General features: G+C 40.3%; 1 protein-coding gene across 2 annotated transcripts in view; it reads right to left on the reverse strand.

The window, feature by feature from the left end:
- Positions 1 to 16,132, reverse strand: part of PAX5 (paired box 5) — a 238,193-nt gene that overhangs the window by 49,359 nt on the left and 172,702 nt on the right. For both annotated transcript variants that reach the window (XM_088658491.1, XM_088658492.1), the window contains exon 8: positions 7,242 to 7,343. In XM_088658491.1, coding sequence (XP_088514617.1) covers positions 7,242 to 7,343 — 102 coding nt within the window. The remainder of the gene's footprint in view (positions 1 to 7,241; positions 7,344 to 16,132) is intronic.

The raw sequence follows: 16,132 nt of genomic DNA on the forward strand, positions 1-16,132 counted from the left end.
ATCTCGCATTATTGGCCGAGGGAGCCGGCGTATAGCTTCCAGGTCATGTGGCCAGCATGACAAAGCCGTTTCTGGCAAACCAGAGCAGCACATGGAAATGCCATTTACCTTCCCTCTGTAGCGGTTCCTATTTATCTACTTGCATTTTGATGTGCTTTCGAACTGCTAGGTTGGCAGGAGCTGGGACCAAGCAACGGGAGCTCACCCCGTCACAGGGATTCGAACCGCCGACCTTCTGATCAGCAAGCCCTAGGCTCAGTGGTTTAACCACAGCGCCACCTGGGTCCATAAGATTTAAAAGGGATATGTACAAAAAATGGAAAAAGGGGGAAATCCACCAGAGAGGAATTCAAACATAGCCAGCACGTGTAGAGACAAAGTCAGAAAAACTAAAGCACAGAATGAACTCAGGCTTGCTAGAGAGGTTAAAAGCAACAAAAAGGGCTTTTATGGGTATGTCCGTAGCAAAAGGAAGAACAAGGAAACAGTGGGGTCACTTAGAGGAGAAGATGGTGAATTGCAAACAGGGGACAGAGAAAGGGCAGAACTCCTCAATGCCTTCTTTGCCTCAGTCTTCTCCAAAAAAGAAAACAATGCCCGACCTGAAGAATATGGAGCAGATGATTCAGCAGGAGAAACACAGCCCAGAACAAGTAAGGAGGTAGTACAAGAATACTTGGCTAGTTTAGATGTATTCAAGTCTCCAGATGAACTACATCCAAGAGTATTAAAAGAACTGGCAGAGGTGATTTCAGAACCACTGACAGTTATCTTTGAGAATTCCTGGAGAACAGGCGAAGTCCCAGCAGACTGGAGGAGGGCAAATGTTGTCCCTATATTCAAAAAGGGGGAAAGAGAAGACCCAAACAATTACTGCCCCGTCAGCCAGACATCAATACCAGGAAAGATTCTAGAGCAGATCATTAAGCAAACGGTCTGTGAGCACCTAGAAAGGAACTCTGTGATCACTAAAAGTCAGCATGGGTTTCTGAAAAATAGGTCATGTCAGACTAATCTGATCTCATTTTTTGACAGAGTCACAAGCCTGGTAGAACGCTGTGGATGTAGCATATCTTGATTTCAGCAAGGCCTTTGACAAGGTGCCCCATGGTATTCTTGTAAAGAAGCTAGTAAACGGCTTAGGGAGCTGGGCATGTTTAGCCTGGAGAAGAGAAGATTAAGGGGTGATATGATAGCCATGTTCAAATATATTAAAGGATGCCATATAGAGGAGGTAGAAAGGTTGTTTTCTGTTGCTCCAGAGAAGCGGACATGGAGCAATGGATTGAAATTACAAGAAAGAAGATTCCACCTAAACATTAGGAAGAACTTCCTGACAGTAAGAGCTGTTTGACAGTGGAATTTGCTGCCAAGGAGTGTGGTGGAGTCTCCTTCTTTGGAGGTCTTTAAGCAGAGGCTTGACAGCCATCTGTCAGGAATGCTTTGATGGTGTTCCCTGCTTGGCAGGGGGTTGGACTGGATGGCCCTTGTGGTCTCTTCCAACTCTATGATTCTATGAAGAGGAGTGAAATGTGGGATATCAAGTTCAAACTCTTCTTCTTCTTCTACATAGCCAATGAATGTTTGTATGGAACCAAATGACATTATTGATCCCGACCCTTTTTGTTCTTCTTGATCATGTTATGGGAAAGGCATAGGAAGAAGCTGTGTGAAAGTGTCACTGCCATTAAGGGTCAACCAGCCTTAAACACGGTTTTCATGTTATTTCTGCAAAGTGGTTGCTGCTGCAACACTGTTCACCTCCACATGCCCCACACTCTCAAACAAGCACTAATCACATTGTGTGCCTGCATCACAATGTGGCTCCAGTGGAAGTGCAGAACACATGATAAATATTCCTACAAATGACTAACAAGAATATGCTGAATCAAACCAAAGAGTCCACCTGTCGCCTACAGTCTCTTGCAAGATGGCCTCAGAAAGCTCACAAGCAAAGCATGACAGCCATCCCGTTACTTTGCTGCCAAAGTCTGGTAAAAAAGAAAAGAAAAAAAGAAACCAAACATTTAATAGCTCTGCTTGTCTTTCCAGAATCCAAAAGCTCCATCTATAATACTTACATCTCCCTTTTCCTTAAAAATCTCAAAGTGTGTAGGAATAGAGGAAGCTGCCTAATAGTGAGTCAAACCCATTGGTGCATCTAGCTCAGAACTATCTACCCTGACTAGCAGTACCTCTCCAGGGTTTCAGGCAGGATGCCAGGGATGGAATCAGGGACTTTCTGCATGCAAAACATATATTTGCTCCACCACTGAGCTATGCTCCTTCCCCTAAAGGACTCCTAGTGATTTACCATGAGATCTCATCATGGGAAACATTTTTGCAACAACAACCACACCACAAAGCAGTAATACATGCATTGCATCTTAGCTACTCAAGTGCAAAAACAACAACTGGAAATGCTGTCATGTTAGAACTGGTTCTAAATCCCAATAAGTAAATGAGCAGACCAAAACAAAAAGCATGTTTGTAACCATCTACCATAGGTCTACACCATCAATCATTTGTGAGAATCTAATACATGGGAGAATAATAGTACAATATCCACAAGTGCATGAACATTGAGAAGCACATATAATGACACGTTAAATGAGATAATCTACATCCAGCCTGGGAACTGTGGGCTGTGTAACCATTGAGATGCCATCTACAAATTCAGGTTCATGCAGTATTTATGTATATCATACTAACCTCTCTGCTTATTGGATCATGCTCCACATTTCATATTATTTCCCAATTATATGCCACAGAAGGCCAATTTAGACATTGCTCTCCCATGGGAAGACTGCAGGAATGGAAACTGCCTTACTCATGCCAACACTCAGGAGAGCAACACCTGAAAGAACCATATATGGTGCAGTTCTTCACATGAGTAATAGCTGCATACCAGCACTACTGGTAGCAGTTCGAAAGCATACCAGTGCAAGTAGATAAATAGGTACTGCTGTGACGGGAAGGTAAATGCTGTTTCTGTGAGCTCTGGTGTTCCATGCACCAGAAGCAGCGTAATCATCCTGGCCGCATGACCCAGAAAAGCTGTCTGTGGACAAACAACGGCTTCCTTGACCTGAAAGCGAAGATGAGTGCCATACCCCATAGTTGAATTTGACTGGGCTTAACCATCCAGGAGTCCTTTACCACTTCTACCAGAAGCATGCAGTAGTGGCATGTGGTTATTACACAAAAAAGGGACTGTGCACACAATAAACTTTTAAACATTATCCTTGCCATATGTACCATTGTCATGAGCAAAAATATTTATGTGGTGATCATATGAGGTGAGAAACCATCCAAACTGGCTTAAATTAACTCCCTATTGTCCATGATGATGCCGTAAGTGATTGATACTATGCACCTGCTCAATGTGATCAGGTGTGCCCCCTTGCCCCCATGCTTGAGGGGGCCTGGGGTGCACAGCCACCATGGAACTTGGGGGGGCAGCCCCTTCATTGAAAATTGGGGGGGGCTTGGTCCCTAGTCCTCCCCCACTCCACTGGTGAGTGTGATGGCTACTTGTACAGGCATTCCTGAGGGGAAATCTGTTAGGTGCTTTCCTGGTCTAGCCTTTCATCTGCTAGCTATAGGGACACCTAGATCCAAATCAGCTGCCTCCCAGTTCTGACCTGCCTATCACAAATTCTGCTTCCAAATTACCTGGCACATGCAATGTGCATCCTTTGGCAAATAGTATCGAAATTAAAAGACTATAGTGTAGCACAGGCATTTCCAACAGGTAGATCATGACGTACCAGTAGATCACCGGACGTCTGTGGTAGATCACTTGCTTCCCCCCCAAAGAAGATCAACAACTTTGGCTCCCCCCCAAAAAGCTCAACATCTTTGACCTGAACCGCCCCCCCCAAAAAAACAGGGCTTTCCTTCCTAAAGAAAAGCTCAGCAACTTTGACCTGAACCCCAAAAATGGGGATAGATCACTGCCAGCTCTTAACTCTGGGAGTAGATCGCAGTCTCTTGGGAGTTGGCCACCCCTAGTGTAGCACTTGTGGATCAAACTATATAGCAATGTCAAAAAACATGAAACAAAAACTCACTTATGCGCTTTGTATCTTGTACCCCATGTTAGTTAGTCATTGGCATAATTCATGACTAATTATTAAATGATTTATTGTCTCCACTTTTTGTATATGCTCTGAAAATTACAGGAGATAGTACGTCTAGAAGTGAGTTTCTGAGAACTGGTGAAATGAATCCTCCTTGTATAAATGTCAGGACAAAATAATTCAGTCATATTAGAGAACAAACACTGATGTGTGTGTAATAAAGCTGATCTGCCGGCTGTTTCAGAGCCAAATCATAAAAGACTGCATGCATTCATAAGAGGCTTCTGAAACTGCCCCTCCAAACGATAAGTGACAAGACATTATCAAAAAGTTATTTTGGATGCTAGTTAGCAAAGTCTAGTTTAAATGAGCAAGAAGACTTTTTAAAACCAGCAGATAACTTTCACTTTTGTAGAGCAGAATGTTGCTATTAAAAGAAAACATGGAACTTTATCTCTGTAGGTATATTTTGTTAGAAACATAGTTTTCTATTCAATGTAGCACTAAGCAACTGTCGCATCACCCGGCTAGCTCAGTCAGTAGAGCATGAGACTAAGCAACTGTCCCATCAATGCAATGATTTATGCTTATGCAATAGGGCTCCTCCCCTCCTCCCACCTCCACATACACCCTTTCCCTCTCCCCAAATCTGCTCTAGAGGGTTGGGGAAAACCCAGAACAGATTTAAGGGGTGGAGGTGAGGAGGGGAAGTAGTGTTGCACAAGTGTAAACTTTGCACTGACAGGACGGTTACTTTGTGCTGTGTTTGATACATTTTTAAGTGCTTAGGGCCTCTAAAGGTCTTGATCCAACCCTGGGGGAGCGTCAGGACAACCCCTAGAACAGCTCACAGGGGAACATATTTGTGTAACACTTGTGTAACATATATACAGTATACACAACCTTTATGACAGTACTTTTGCCCCCAATGCACTTTTACCAATATATGAGTATAGGGGGGGGGGCGAGCAAAAACAATCCAATGAGGGCTGAATATGCCCATTACATACAGAACTGTGACTGTCTGTTGTTGGACATAAATGGAATAAAATGGAATATCTTAAGAAATTGCTTGGCTGGCTGGCTGAAATCTTAAACAGGAGAACTCCATACTTAAACAGGAGCACTCCATACTCCAAAAGTACTACTTCATGTGACTTGAAACCAAATACTTGCTTTGGTTTTTAACATTTTAATAGCAACTCATCATGAGGGATGGGCCAACCATTTTTAAAACAGAAGTTTTAAAGGGAGCTTGCAATGTGGCAGAGGAACAGACTGTTAGTAAAAGAAAAGGGGGGGGGAGAGAGACTGCCCAGTATGCAGAACATTTGTCTAAAGGACCAGCCTGAATTATTACCATACTCTCCAATTAGTCCATGTTGTGTGTAATGACTGTAAGAAAATATGCCCATTCTGAGAGTGTGAAGGAGGATTTCAGGAAGCCGGTACAACATTCAGTTTGCATAAGCTAGGTAACCGGCCGGGCAGTGGGGATTCAGTTACATTCACATTTTAATGTGGCTCCCTAATTTATTTTCAAACCACACACAACCCAAAATTTGGCGATCCTTTAATATCTGCACTCCAAATTTTGCAATGCAGTTCACCAAGCAAATAACGTGTAGAAAAATATATTTTATACGCTTGTGCAAATAGTATACAAAATGCAATTTAGGGGAATTGCTAGCAAAAAATAGGATAATGTACATTAAAATGCTTACAAATGCTCTTGAAAACTTTTTTTAAAATAATGGAAGCTGATGCAGGAATGTGGGAATGGGATTTAAGATGGGAAAAATGAGAAACTAGGAGATCCTGAACATGACAGATTCATTCATCCCTAAAGCCAGGTACATGTGTGAAGTAGCACTATAGCAGAGAAGATCTTTGGGATTTTCAGATTACATTTTTAATTTGAGCTAGGGAAGTATAGAGAGGTTGATTTATGTTGGTAACAATGAATGGGGAGGGGGCCTCAATTATTTAATCCATCATAGATTCACTGAACAAAAAATTGATGGCAATGAGGAGAAGAGTGGATAATATTGCTTATATTACTTGTGTTTGGACCAATAAACTTTGACTGCCTGAATGACCAGAGGAAGCAGAGTGCAGTTCTCAAGGATGGAACATTCCTGAATCTTCTTCGCAGTGAATTGAAAATGTGGCTTTCCAGTGTTTGGGAAGAGAAGTATCATTTCTAAATGTATGTGAAATTCCACCAGTCCCTTTCTGTAAACAGTAACAGTTTTCTTAAATTTAATATTTCTACCACTTCACTACAGTTCTAAACATGGGGCAATAATTCACCAGTTCCTAATGTTACTAAATATTGCCCAGTATGCATGCATTATTAAAGTCTGATGATACAAAATACAGTACTGAGTAAAACTTTTTCAACTCTTCCCCACTGTCAGAAAAATTTGAAAGCCCTGCTCCTGGCAGAGGGCACATTCAATTATCATACCCAAGCTTGAGATGTTCTTACATCAAATAACAGCCCAGGAAATGGTTGGCTTCTTTTAAAGCAGCTATAAGACCAAAGGTGAACATAAGGGAACATTAGGTGATTCACTGGAGACATTAATGGCTAAGATCTCATGTGTGAAAAAGCCTTGGAAGAGATCATTTGCAGGCACCCATATTAAGCAGTATAATTTCAAAGTATGAGATTCCTCTGGCACAACTGCAAGAAATGCTTATAGCAAAGTTAATTAAAATGATTCACATGACAAAAATTCAGAGAAGTGAGGTAACTCTGAGATTAACCTTATGTGCATTTTATCACGTGTATCCAACAGCCATGCAGAAAGGCTAGACACTTCTTTTCCTACATGTTTTGACTGAATAAATTCTCATTTTCCAGTCCACAGTCCTATGTAACCCAGATCATATGGATTTAAGCCTCCCTCTAACTTCAAGTAGACGTAAACCAGCTTGAACTCAGTTTACTTGAGCTATAGAACAGCAGTATAGTGAAATTAAAAGACTGTGAGAAAGGCAGTAGTTCAATTTGCCTGTTTTACATCTCCTCTTTCATTCAGTGCCATTACTATGCCTGCCAATGGTATGAAAGCAGAGCACAAAGGCAGCACTTGGCTTTGCTGCTAAAAGGCTGTTTCTTTCTTTCCTTTCTTTTTTTAAATGGAAACTCACCAGGCACCATCCCTGTCAGCGTTGGAGCAGAGTAGCTGCCCTGTCCAGCAGGGGGGACGTGCGGAGGGTATCCAGGGAGGGTTGTGCTTGCCAAATCACGACCTGAAGAATCAAACCAACAAATCACCATGTGAGCATTCACAACATCTAGACATGTTTTTACATTTCCCTTAACACTCAGAACACAGGCCGTGCATTTGTCATAACTGTACTGCGAATACCAAAGTGGGATGTTTTCCCCCCAGCCTTAGCTTTGGCAGAAATGAGAAAGATTTCCCTTTCTTTATAAGCTGCCACAAAGTAAGAGACTGAGAGCAATGGCAAACAGCACTGTAAACAGGTTAGTAGCAAGCCAGCTTCGAACTCTACTTGTTCCTGCTTATTCTTAAGTTTCTTTGCAGATCTGATCTGTCAAACAGATTGAAAACATTTATTTTTCTGAGTGATATGAGGACCCTTTTCTGGAATTAAAAAAAGTTAATGTAAGAGGCAAAACAAACCCCCCAAAATAAAACAATTTCAATCAGAGTATAGGTAAAATATAATCTTATTAAATAGAAACAGAAACACTACTAGACTATTGCTATACTACAGGTGGAATTCAACTGCATGGCACCCTTGCACAAAACCAGTTCAAAAAGGAAAGGAAAGTTCTCTTAGTGGTAAGAATGAGGAAATGCACTGGAAAATACTGGATAACAATTCTTTGATGTGATATCATATAACCTCCCAACAGACAACTCAGAATGAATGCTCAATAAACAGGTTCACTGGAAAAAACTGCCTGAAGATAACATAGCCTGAATGAAGGACAGCACTAGTGTGAGAGCCATCTCAATATCTCACTGTAAAAGTACTGGTGAAATGTGTGGCATCTGAGAGAGACCATCATTGACATTAATTATTGATAGATAGATAAACTTTATTTTGGCCATAGGCCCATAATGTACTGCAACCAAGAATAAAACAGTATAAAACCGACATACATAAAAACAATCAGACAAATTAAAAACATAAAAGAATCAGAACAATCAGGCAAAATTAGTTCCTCATACAAGGAACATTGTACAACTTTTTTAAAACGTTTCAAGTAGTTTTATGGGTTTTTTTAGCTATGGTTAAAACGTTAGTGCATTGCAGGCCATCATTTTCCATTACTCAGCTCAGAAGGTTACTTGAATGATGTATCTTAGTGTCAGTAGTCGTAAAGTAAGTTATGCTGTTTTTTATAAGAGAGAACTGAAATCAAATATCTTGCTACAAGTAATGTTTTGGTCGTATCATCATCTTGCAGCAGGTATGTTAATTGGGTCTCCAGCGGTTTGTCCGTGATTTCCAGAATTAGAGGGTACAAGATTTTAGTCCGAGCGGGCGTATGCAGGGGGCAACAGAACAGTATGTGGTAGAGGGATTCTATTGTTCTGTTGTCACACGTGCATAAAACTGAGATTTGGCCTTTGGAAAACCTGTGCCCCAGGACATTGGATGGGAAAACATTAAATCTTGCTTTGGTGAAGGCGAATCTGTGGGCTGCGACAGAAAGAAAAGACAGGTACGATGGAATCTGATGCGTGGGCTGTATGCCTTGATTCAGTGGGGAACATGTTCCACCTCCCGTTATAATATTTTGATTAATTATTGAATTAAAGAATACCCTGTTATAAAAACAAATCTGCTACAGTCTGTTCTTCTGAGGGTTTGAACTAATGTACGGTATTAACTTTCCTGACAGGGCTAATTGCCACACTCTTTGACACCAAAGTCTGGTGTGTCAGTCTTTCCACCTCTTGGCTATATCAAGTCAAGTTATTTGACTAAAAAAAGTTTATGACAAGTTCACTTATGTGATTTATTTTATCATTTTTGATACTTCAGCAAAATAACTGAACTACAAAAGTATATTGCAATTTTATAATCCCACTACATATGATAAAATAAGCCCTTTTCTTGACACCCCCATCACCATTCTGGTTTGGTTAAGACTTGTGATTAACAGCACAATGGGGTGAGCTACCAAGAGTGCAAGATTTTCAGTGTCTTTTCCCTAATGACCGAAAAAGAGAACGCAACCTGAAGACCTCTCTGATACGAAGGGCTATTTAAATATGCACAAGAAATGTAGAAAGGAACCTGCAAATTCATTATGTTCTGAATACTGTATACCTGAACAGAATTCTGTCATCATTCATCCTAAAGGACATAAGGATGAAAGAAACAGAAATGCCCCAGATATACCCAATTTCCCAAAACATACCATTTATTGTGAACAGCTAAAATATGTTGTCAAATAAAAGAAATTTCAATATTCACCTCCTGTGGATATTCATTACTCATCTGTGAATGGAAAAACCAGGGGCTTGAAACTCATTGATTCTAATAAGCAGTTTTGTTTATTCTGGGATGAATCTGTCACAAATATTATGATCTTGTAACCAACACACTCCCAACTGCTGCAATGATGTCCCTGAGGACCTCTTAGGGTGCCTGTGAAACCTCTGAGCACCCCAACTAAAATAAGGGTCCTACTTACTGCCCCTTCATCATGGGGTGGAAAGAGTAATTACCTTCCACCATGTGAAAAGTATATATTGCTGAAGGTGGAAGTTGGAAGAACACTCTTTCTTACTTTCTCCTTCAGCTCTGTGGGCTTTGCCAGGCTCAGATTAATACCCGAGCAAGCAACATTATCAAAAAGAAAGGAGTGAAAGGGAAGGTTTCAAACCTATTGAACCTAAGGAAAAGGAATTTGTCAGAGACTTTGCTGGAATTATGTTTAATGTTACATAGCATGCTGTATTTTAGTTGCATTGTATTCAAGTTGCTATAAAGAATCCTTTAGGCACATGGCCAGTATTTTTCCATATGGATTGTGGTAGCCTACCTTGTGACTGAGTTTTACCTTTGGATCACGGATTAAATCACAAGGCAGTGGTGAGAGAAGCTGTTACCTGAGTACCTTTGCTAGTGTTTATATATGTAAATGAAGCTGCTTGCATCACACAGACACAGAAATAAATCCATGTAGCTGTTGGTCTTTGGGTGTTGGCCATAATGCATGCAGCAGAAAGAGGGAGACATGGTATTTTGATCTTTAGCTAGAAAAGCTACTTTTTAGTAAAATATATTTAGAGGCTCACACTGGGACCAGTGGGAGAACGTTTGTAAAACTGAAAACAATGTATCTTTGTTATTTTATAACATTTGAAACAAGTTCTGTAAGTACTGTACTGTAAAGTTTTGAAAGCTTATTTCTGGTGTTGAAGAAGATTTACTTCTGTACAAAAGTAAGATCAGAGATCTTCCGCTGTTACAATATTTACATTTGCCTTTGTCAAAAGTTCAAACAAACATCAAAGGCAATATTTGGACATTATTATCCTTAGGGGCCAAAAAAAAAGTATAACATAACCATTACAGCTCAGTTACATTCAGCAACATTTCTTGCCATGAGAGCAATCTACACATTCAGTAAGGGCACATGGTATGAACATTCTGGAACTTTACCACTTCCAAAGTCAAAAGGAGCATTGCCTATTCCAGTGCCAGCACTGCCAGCCTGAAATTGTCTCACTTTGCCTCCCAGCCTTGCATGGGAGATAAGAGTATCAGGACATTGAGCTCTAGTTCAACTCTCTTATTGGCAAAGTAGGTTTTACATGCAAGGAGTTTTGAAAGGAGCAAACTGAAAATTCAAATATGGCATTACACAGCTACATTCTGAAATAATGCAGCCTCAGCAGTGCTGTAGCACATGCTTTTCTTGAGTGTTTAGAACTGAACATTAATCTGCAGACAATAAAGCTTTAAATAATTCTTGTCTTTGCTATATACACATCACACACACACACACGCAAGATGAGAAAATAGTCCATAAACAGTTCCACTAGAAAAGGTCAAGTACTAGCTGGGTTTTTTTGAAGCTATCAGAGTAAGGTATAGCAATAACCTGGACATAATGAAATCAGAAAAAATAAGCTGCAGATGTAAGGAGGCTTTATATTCAATAGACTTTTAATGAACCGATGAACTGATATTTGCTTTGCAATGTTTATGCTACTACACACTCTAATACTCACATTCCCAGTGTATTACAACAATAATGACAATAAATTATTCTATACAGGCATACCTATAGTTTCAGAGGCAATCAGCAAGGGTAGGCTTTAAATCAGCCAACCAATCAGCAATGACCTTCCTGTATGGCATGTACTGTTAGTAACTACCTGCCATGTTGATGATGGCTTGACTGAATGTCTTTTTTGAAGGTCTGAGTAGGTGAGAGTGATCTTAGTTTTTTCCACATTTCTAAAACTGAACACTTGACAGGTATTAAATGTTAGCAACCAAACACTCATAACTCCCCCACCCCCTTAAAAAAAACACCCTGTATTTTTTAATGATGGTTGCTCAAAAAGTTTCATGAAAGACAATGCAAGAGACTGAAAGCCTAAAGTCATACAGATGCTTCAACCACCACCCTGTCTTTCCCAATGCTTTCCTAACACAAGTGGCTCACACCTACCCCAGAGCCCACTCTTTCTCTCTTATGCTTCATTCACTTTAGGATTACCAAGAACACCTCTTCACCAAACTAGCTAGAAACTTAAGTCTAAACAGCAAGGGCACACAGAGAAATTAACGATGCCATCCTTGTAGTGGAACTCTCTTTTCTTAGAGGTAGCAAAAATGTGGCTGATTCTGCAAAGTTAACCCTGTTCATTTTCAAACTGCTACATTTCTATCTCTACCTAAGCTTTACTTTTCAGAGCACTGTTGATCATAGCAAACAGTCATTGTTCTTTAATCAACTTGTCAAACCGCTACCAGGAATTATCCACCGACAAATTGTTTCTTATGATGTCAGCAGGATTAGATTTCAAATAAATAATTTGTGAGGTTCTAATGCAGAGAAAGCCATACATATATACAATAGTTGTCAGTCTCAACAATGTATCAGATTTGTGCTGTATGCCTATTGGGTTTTCAGTACTATAAAGCATCTGCTGCATTTTTGGCATAAATAACAGTTCCTTATATCGTGTGCACAGTCCAAAAGGATATTTATCCTGCCACAGGCCACACTGAAATGAATCAGACCCAAGTAGTGCCTGGTGACTCAAAAGATCTACTCACAAAGACAGAATTAAAATCAATGGAAAAAATTCAACCTGGCCCAAAGACTCTCTTGAGTGTATCTTCTAGCAGGGACCTCACCCAAGAATCACGCCTCACATTCGCTAAATACTCCAGAAACAGAGTATATATTTCTGAGAAGAATATGACCCTCTGCCTGGCAGCTCAGGCCTTTTGAGTTACGACTGATGAGTCTGAGAGTCTGCCAGTCACCCAAGGCTATTGGCTCACCTGAAGCATCCCCAATCAAGGTTACAGAAGACACAAAAGCTCAGCCTTCGGCATTAAGCAATAAAGTACACCTGAAAACACAATATGCTCATATAACAATCTGCAGCATATAAATGTCCAAGTATGTCCCAAAGCAAGTAACCAGAATCTACACAACACATAAACGGTGGTTTAGAATATAGTAACATTTTGTAAAGGTTTCCCAGGTCTCCCTGGGGAAGGTATTCCACAACTTGGCTACCACCACCTACAAGACCCTTCCTTGGTAGCAGCCAACCATTTAACTTAAATCATATCCTTACTTTGATATCTAAGACATTTAATTTAGATAGGAATGTACCTACTGCTATATATACCTTCTTATGCTCAGAGTTTTGGGTGGGTAAAACATTGTACACATAAACTATAAATGTAATATTTTGCAAAAAAAAAATACTGTATGTACAACTAATATACCCCAATGAGTCATAATAAAGAAATATATGATAAGCCGCAGGAAGTAGGCATAAAAAGCAATGGGCTAGAGGAAATAGATATTTAAAAGTCCAATGCAGAAGCGCCAACTTGCGCCCAAGATTAAGGGGGCCCAGTGCACATTGTGCACATGTGACTTCATGTATACAATGCTGCATCATTGGGAGGAGGCAGAGTGTGGAGCCCAGCATGGCACAGCTTCAGTGGCCAGTGGCGGCTCCTCTCTTACGCTCAAGAGGAGCCAGCCACTGAAGCCGCTCCACACTTGGCCTCCTCTGTCCCCTCAGCATTGTGGGGGCCTGACCCACTCCCAACACATATTGGGGGGGGGCGAACACACTCTTTTGCCTGCCCCCCTTATTTTTTGTTTTTATGTTCAGTTCCCTATTGGGGTTCTTATTTTATTTTTGTTGTATTTTAGTAAGCTGTTGTGCTTAAGAAACCCATTGGTGGCCCGCTAACCACCCACTTGTGTGGTTATTTGTTTTTCACAGGGAGACTTTTCTGTCACTGATGGGTTAATGCCTACACATATTTAAAATGCAATCCAAGCTATAGACAACCAGTCTCATATTAAAATCAAATATGTAAATCCACCTTAAGAAGAATGCCATTGAACCCTGATATTATGTGTGATGCTAGCTGTCTAGACAAGAACCATGTAGCTTCTATGTTATGAACAATGCTCGCACTATAGGTGCTAAATAACTACAGTGCACTAGTAGAAGCAGCAGCAGTCAAATTAGTTGCAAGCTTATACTTTCTCTATCACTTAAAATATAGGATTCAATCAGAAGTCAAATACACTGAACATGGCATGGTCCTGAGATGTCCCATTAAACGGGGTGGGAGGGATAAAAATCAATTGCTGAATTATTACCTATTAGCAGCCCCTAATTGGCTGAGAACTGGGAGTTGAAACAACAGTTAGCTAGAAATGTTGGCCTTTATTGTTCATCAAAATTAAATCAGAAAAGAGAAGAAAGGACAGGGTCTAGGAATCAGGAAATTCATTGACTCAATCTCCACAAGCTCAAGAAACTCAGTAACAAAGGAATGTAAAACAGATCACAGGAGCCAGTGGAGTTTGTAATATCATAGTTTAAAATGCCAGCCGACAGTTCTTAGAGCTGCCCAGTCTCACTGGGAAGGAAAAGATGACCTTATGTCAGCTCAAACAGGGCTGACTGTATGTCATTGTCAGTGACAGAGGGAACATATACAGCTCACTCTTGTCTATCCGTAACAGGAGTATTGTCTACTGTTAGCACTGAGCCCTCCAGATAATTGATTAGCTGACAAATGACAGTTTATATTTTGCTGATAATCAACTGCTTTCGACCTTCTGTGAAAATGCAAATATGTTATTACAACTGTTACTTTACTCTCTTTAATATTAAACACTATAAAAGGGGGGTTCCTAAGCCACTTCTGCACATTTTAATGAGAGCCATAGAAGATGTTCACAAAAAACAGCACTGTGCACTTCTGGGTGCTTTGTGCCAGTTGTGTTCTTATGCAATTCCTATTCATTCTAATGTATCTTGACAAATTTTGGTGGATTATATCCCATTTCAGTCCTAATGAAACCTGCTACCTAGGTACTATATGACTGCAGCTAAAGCAATCCACTGTCTCCATTGTCTGGTGCCACTGGCTACATGAAATAACTTGCTGCAAAGGTCATACTGCCTTATAATGCCAACAATAATAATAGCAACAATGATTTATTTAAAAATATGCATGTCATCCACTATATGCAGAGTCAGCAGCACAATAAACAACTAATATTTGATATATCCATGGGCTATACACATACTCCGGGACCCAGGTGGCGCTGTGGTTAAACCACTGAGCCTAGGGCTTGCTGATCAGAAGGTCGGCGGTTCGAATCCCTGTGACGAGGTGAGCTCCCGTTGCTTGGTCCCAGCTCCTGCCAACCTAGCAGTTCGAAAGCATGTCAAAATGCAAGTAGATAAATAGGAACCGCTACAGCGGGAAGGTAAACGGCGTTTCCATGTGCTGCTCTGGTTTGCCAGAAGCGGCTTTGTCATGCTGGCCACATGACCTGGAAGCTATACGCCGGCTCCCTCGGCCAATAATGCGAGATGAGCGTGCAACCCCAGAGTCGGTCACAACTGGACCTACCCTGTTTCTCATATTTTAAGACATACCCATAAAATAAGCCATAGCAGGATTTTTAAGCATTCAAGGAATATAAGCCATACCCCGAAAATAAGACATAGTGATAGGCGCAGCAGCAATGCCGGCCACGGCAGGAGGAGGAGGAAAAAAATAAGACATCCCTTGAAAATAAGCCATAGTGGTTTTTTTTAAGGAAAAAATAAATATAAGACATGTCTTATAATATGAGAAACACGGTAATGGTCAGGGGTCCCTTTACCCTTTTTATACACACAATACTAGAAAGTCACTAAATCCTTTAAAATTGTTATTTTGTTCATCATAACAACTTTCCTATGATATGGTATCTTAAAAGTCATATTAAACAAATTAATACTTATATACCATTTAACTGACATGTCATTAAACATAATAGCAATGAATATCACAATGACCAAATACTAGGGTTGCCAGATTTCAAAAAGTGAAAATCCGGACACAAAAGTTGTTGCCATACATCCGGATTTTGACCATTTCCACCCAGACACTACATACAACATGCAAGGCATTGGTTTCTCATTCCTGGATTTGATGTTCTTGTAGCTTTTACCCACAAGTGAGTCTTAAATAACAGCATGCCACATAGTAGCATATTAAGGAAAATGTTTTAGAGATGGCTATGATTTCTACTGAAATTCTGCGAATTGCACCAAATATGCAGGGGTGGAACCCTTTCCTGTATATTGCAAAAAATTAGAAACTCAATAACATTAAAGATTATCAACAAACATTTATGTTTTGAAGTTCTATAATACAAATCAATCAGTGTACTGTTCAAATAAAACCCACTGAAAGGCACAAGACAGTAAGAAACTAAGATTCATTTGTCTTCAGACAGTCATACACTTGGTACAGCTAATTTCTTCTGT

The sequence above is a fragment of the Zootoca vivipara genome, chromosome 15 (genome assembly GCF_965207765.1).
Source record: "Zootoca vivipara chromosome 15, rZooViv2.hap1.1, whole genome shotgun sequence".
Taxonomy (NCBI): Eukaryota; Metazoa; Chordata; class Lepidosauria; order Squamata; family Lacertidae; genus Zootoca; species Zootoca vivipara.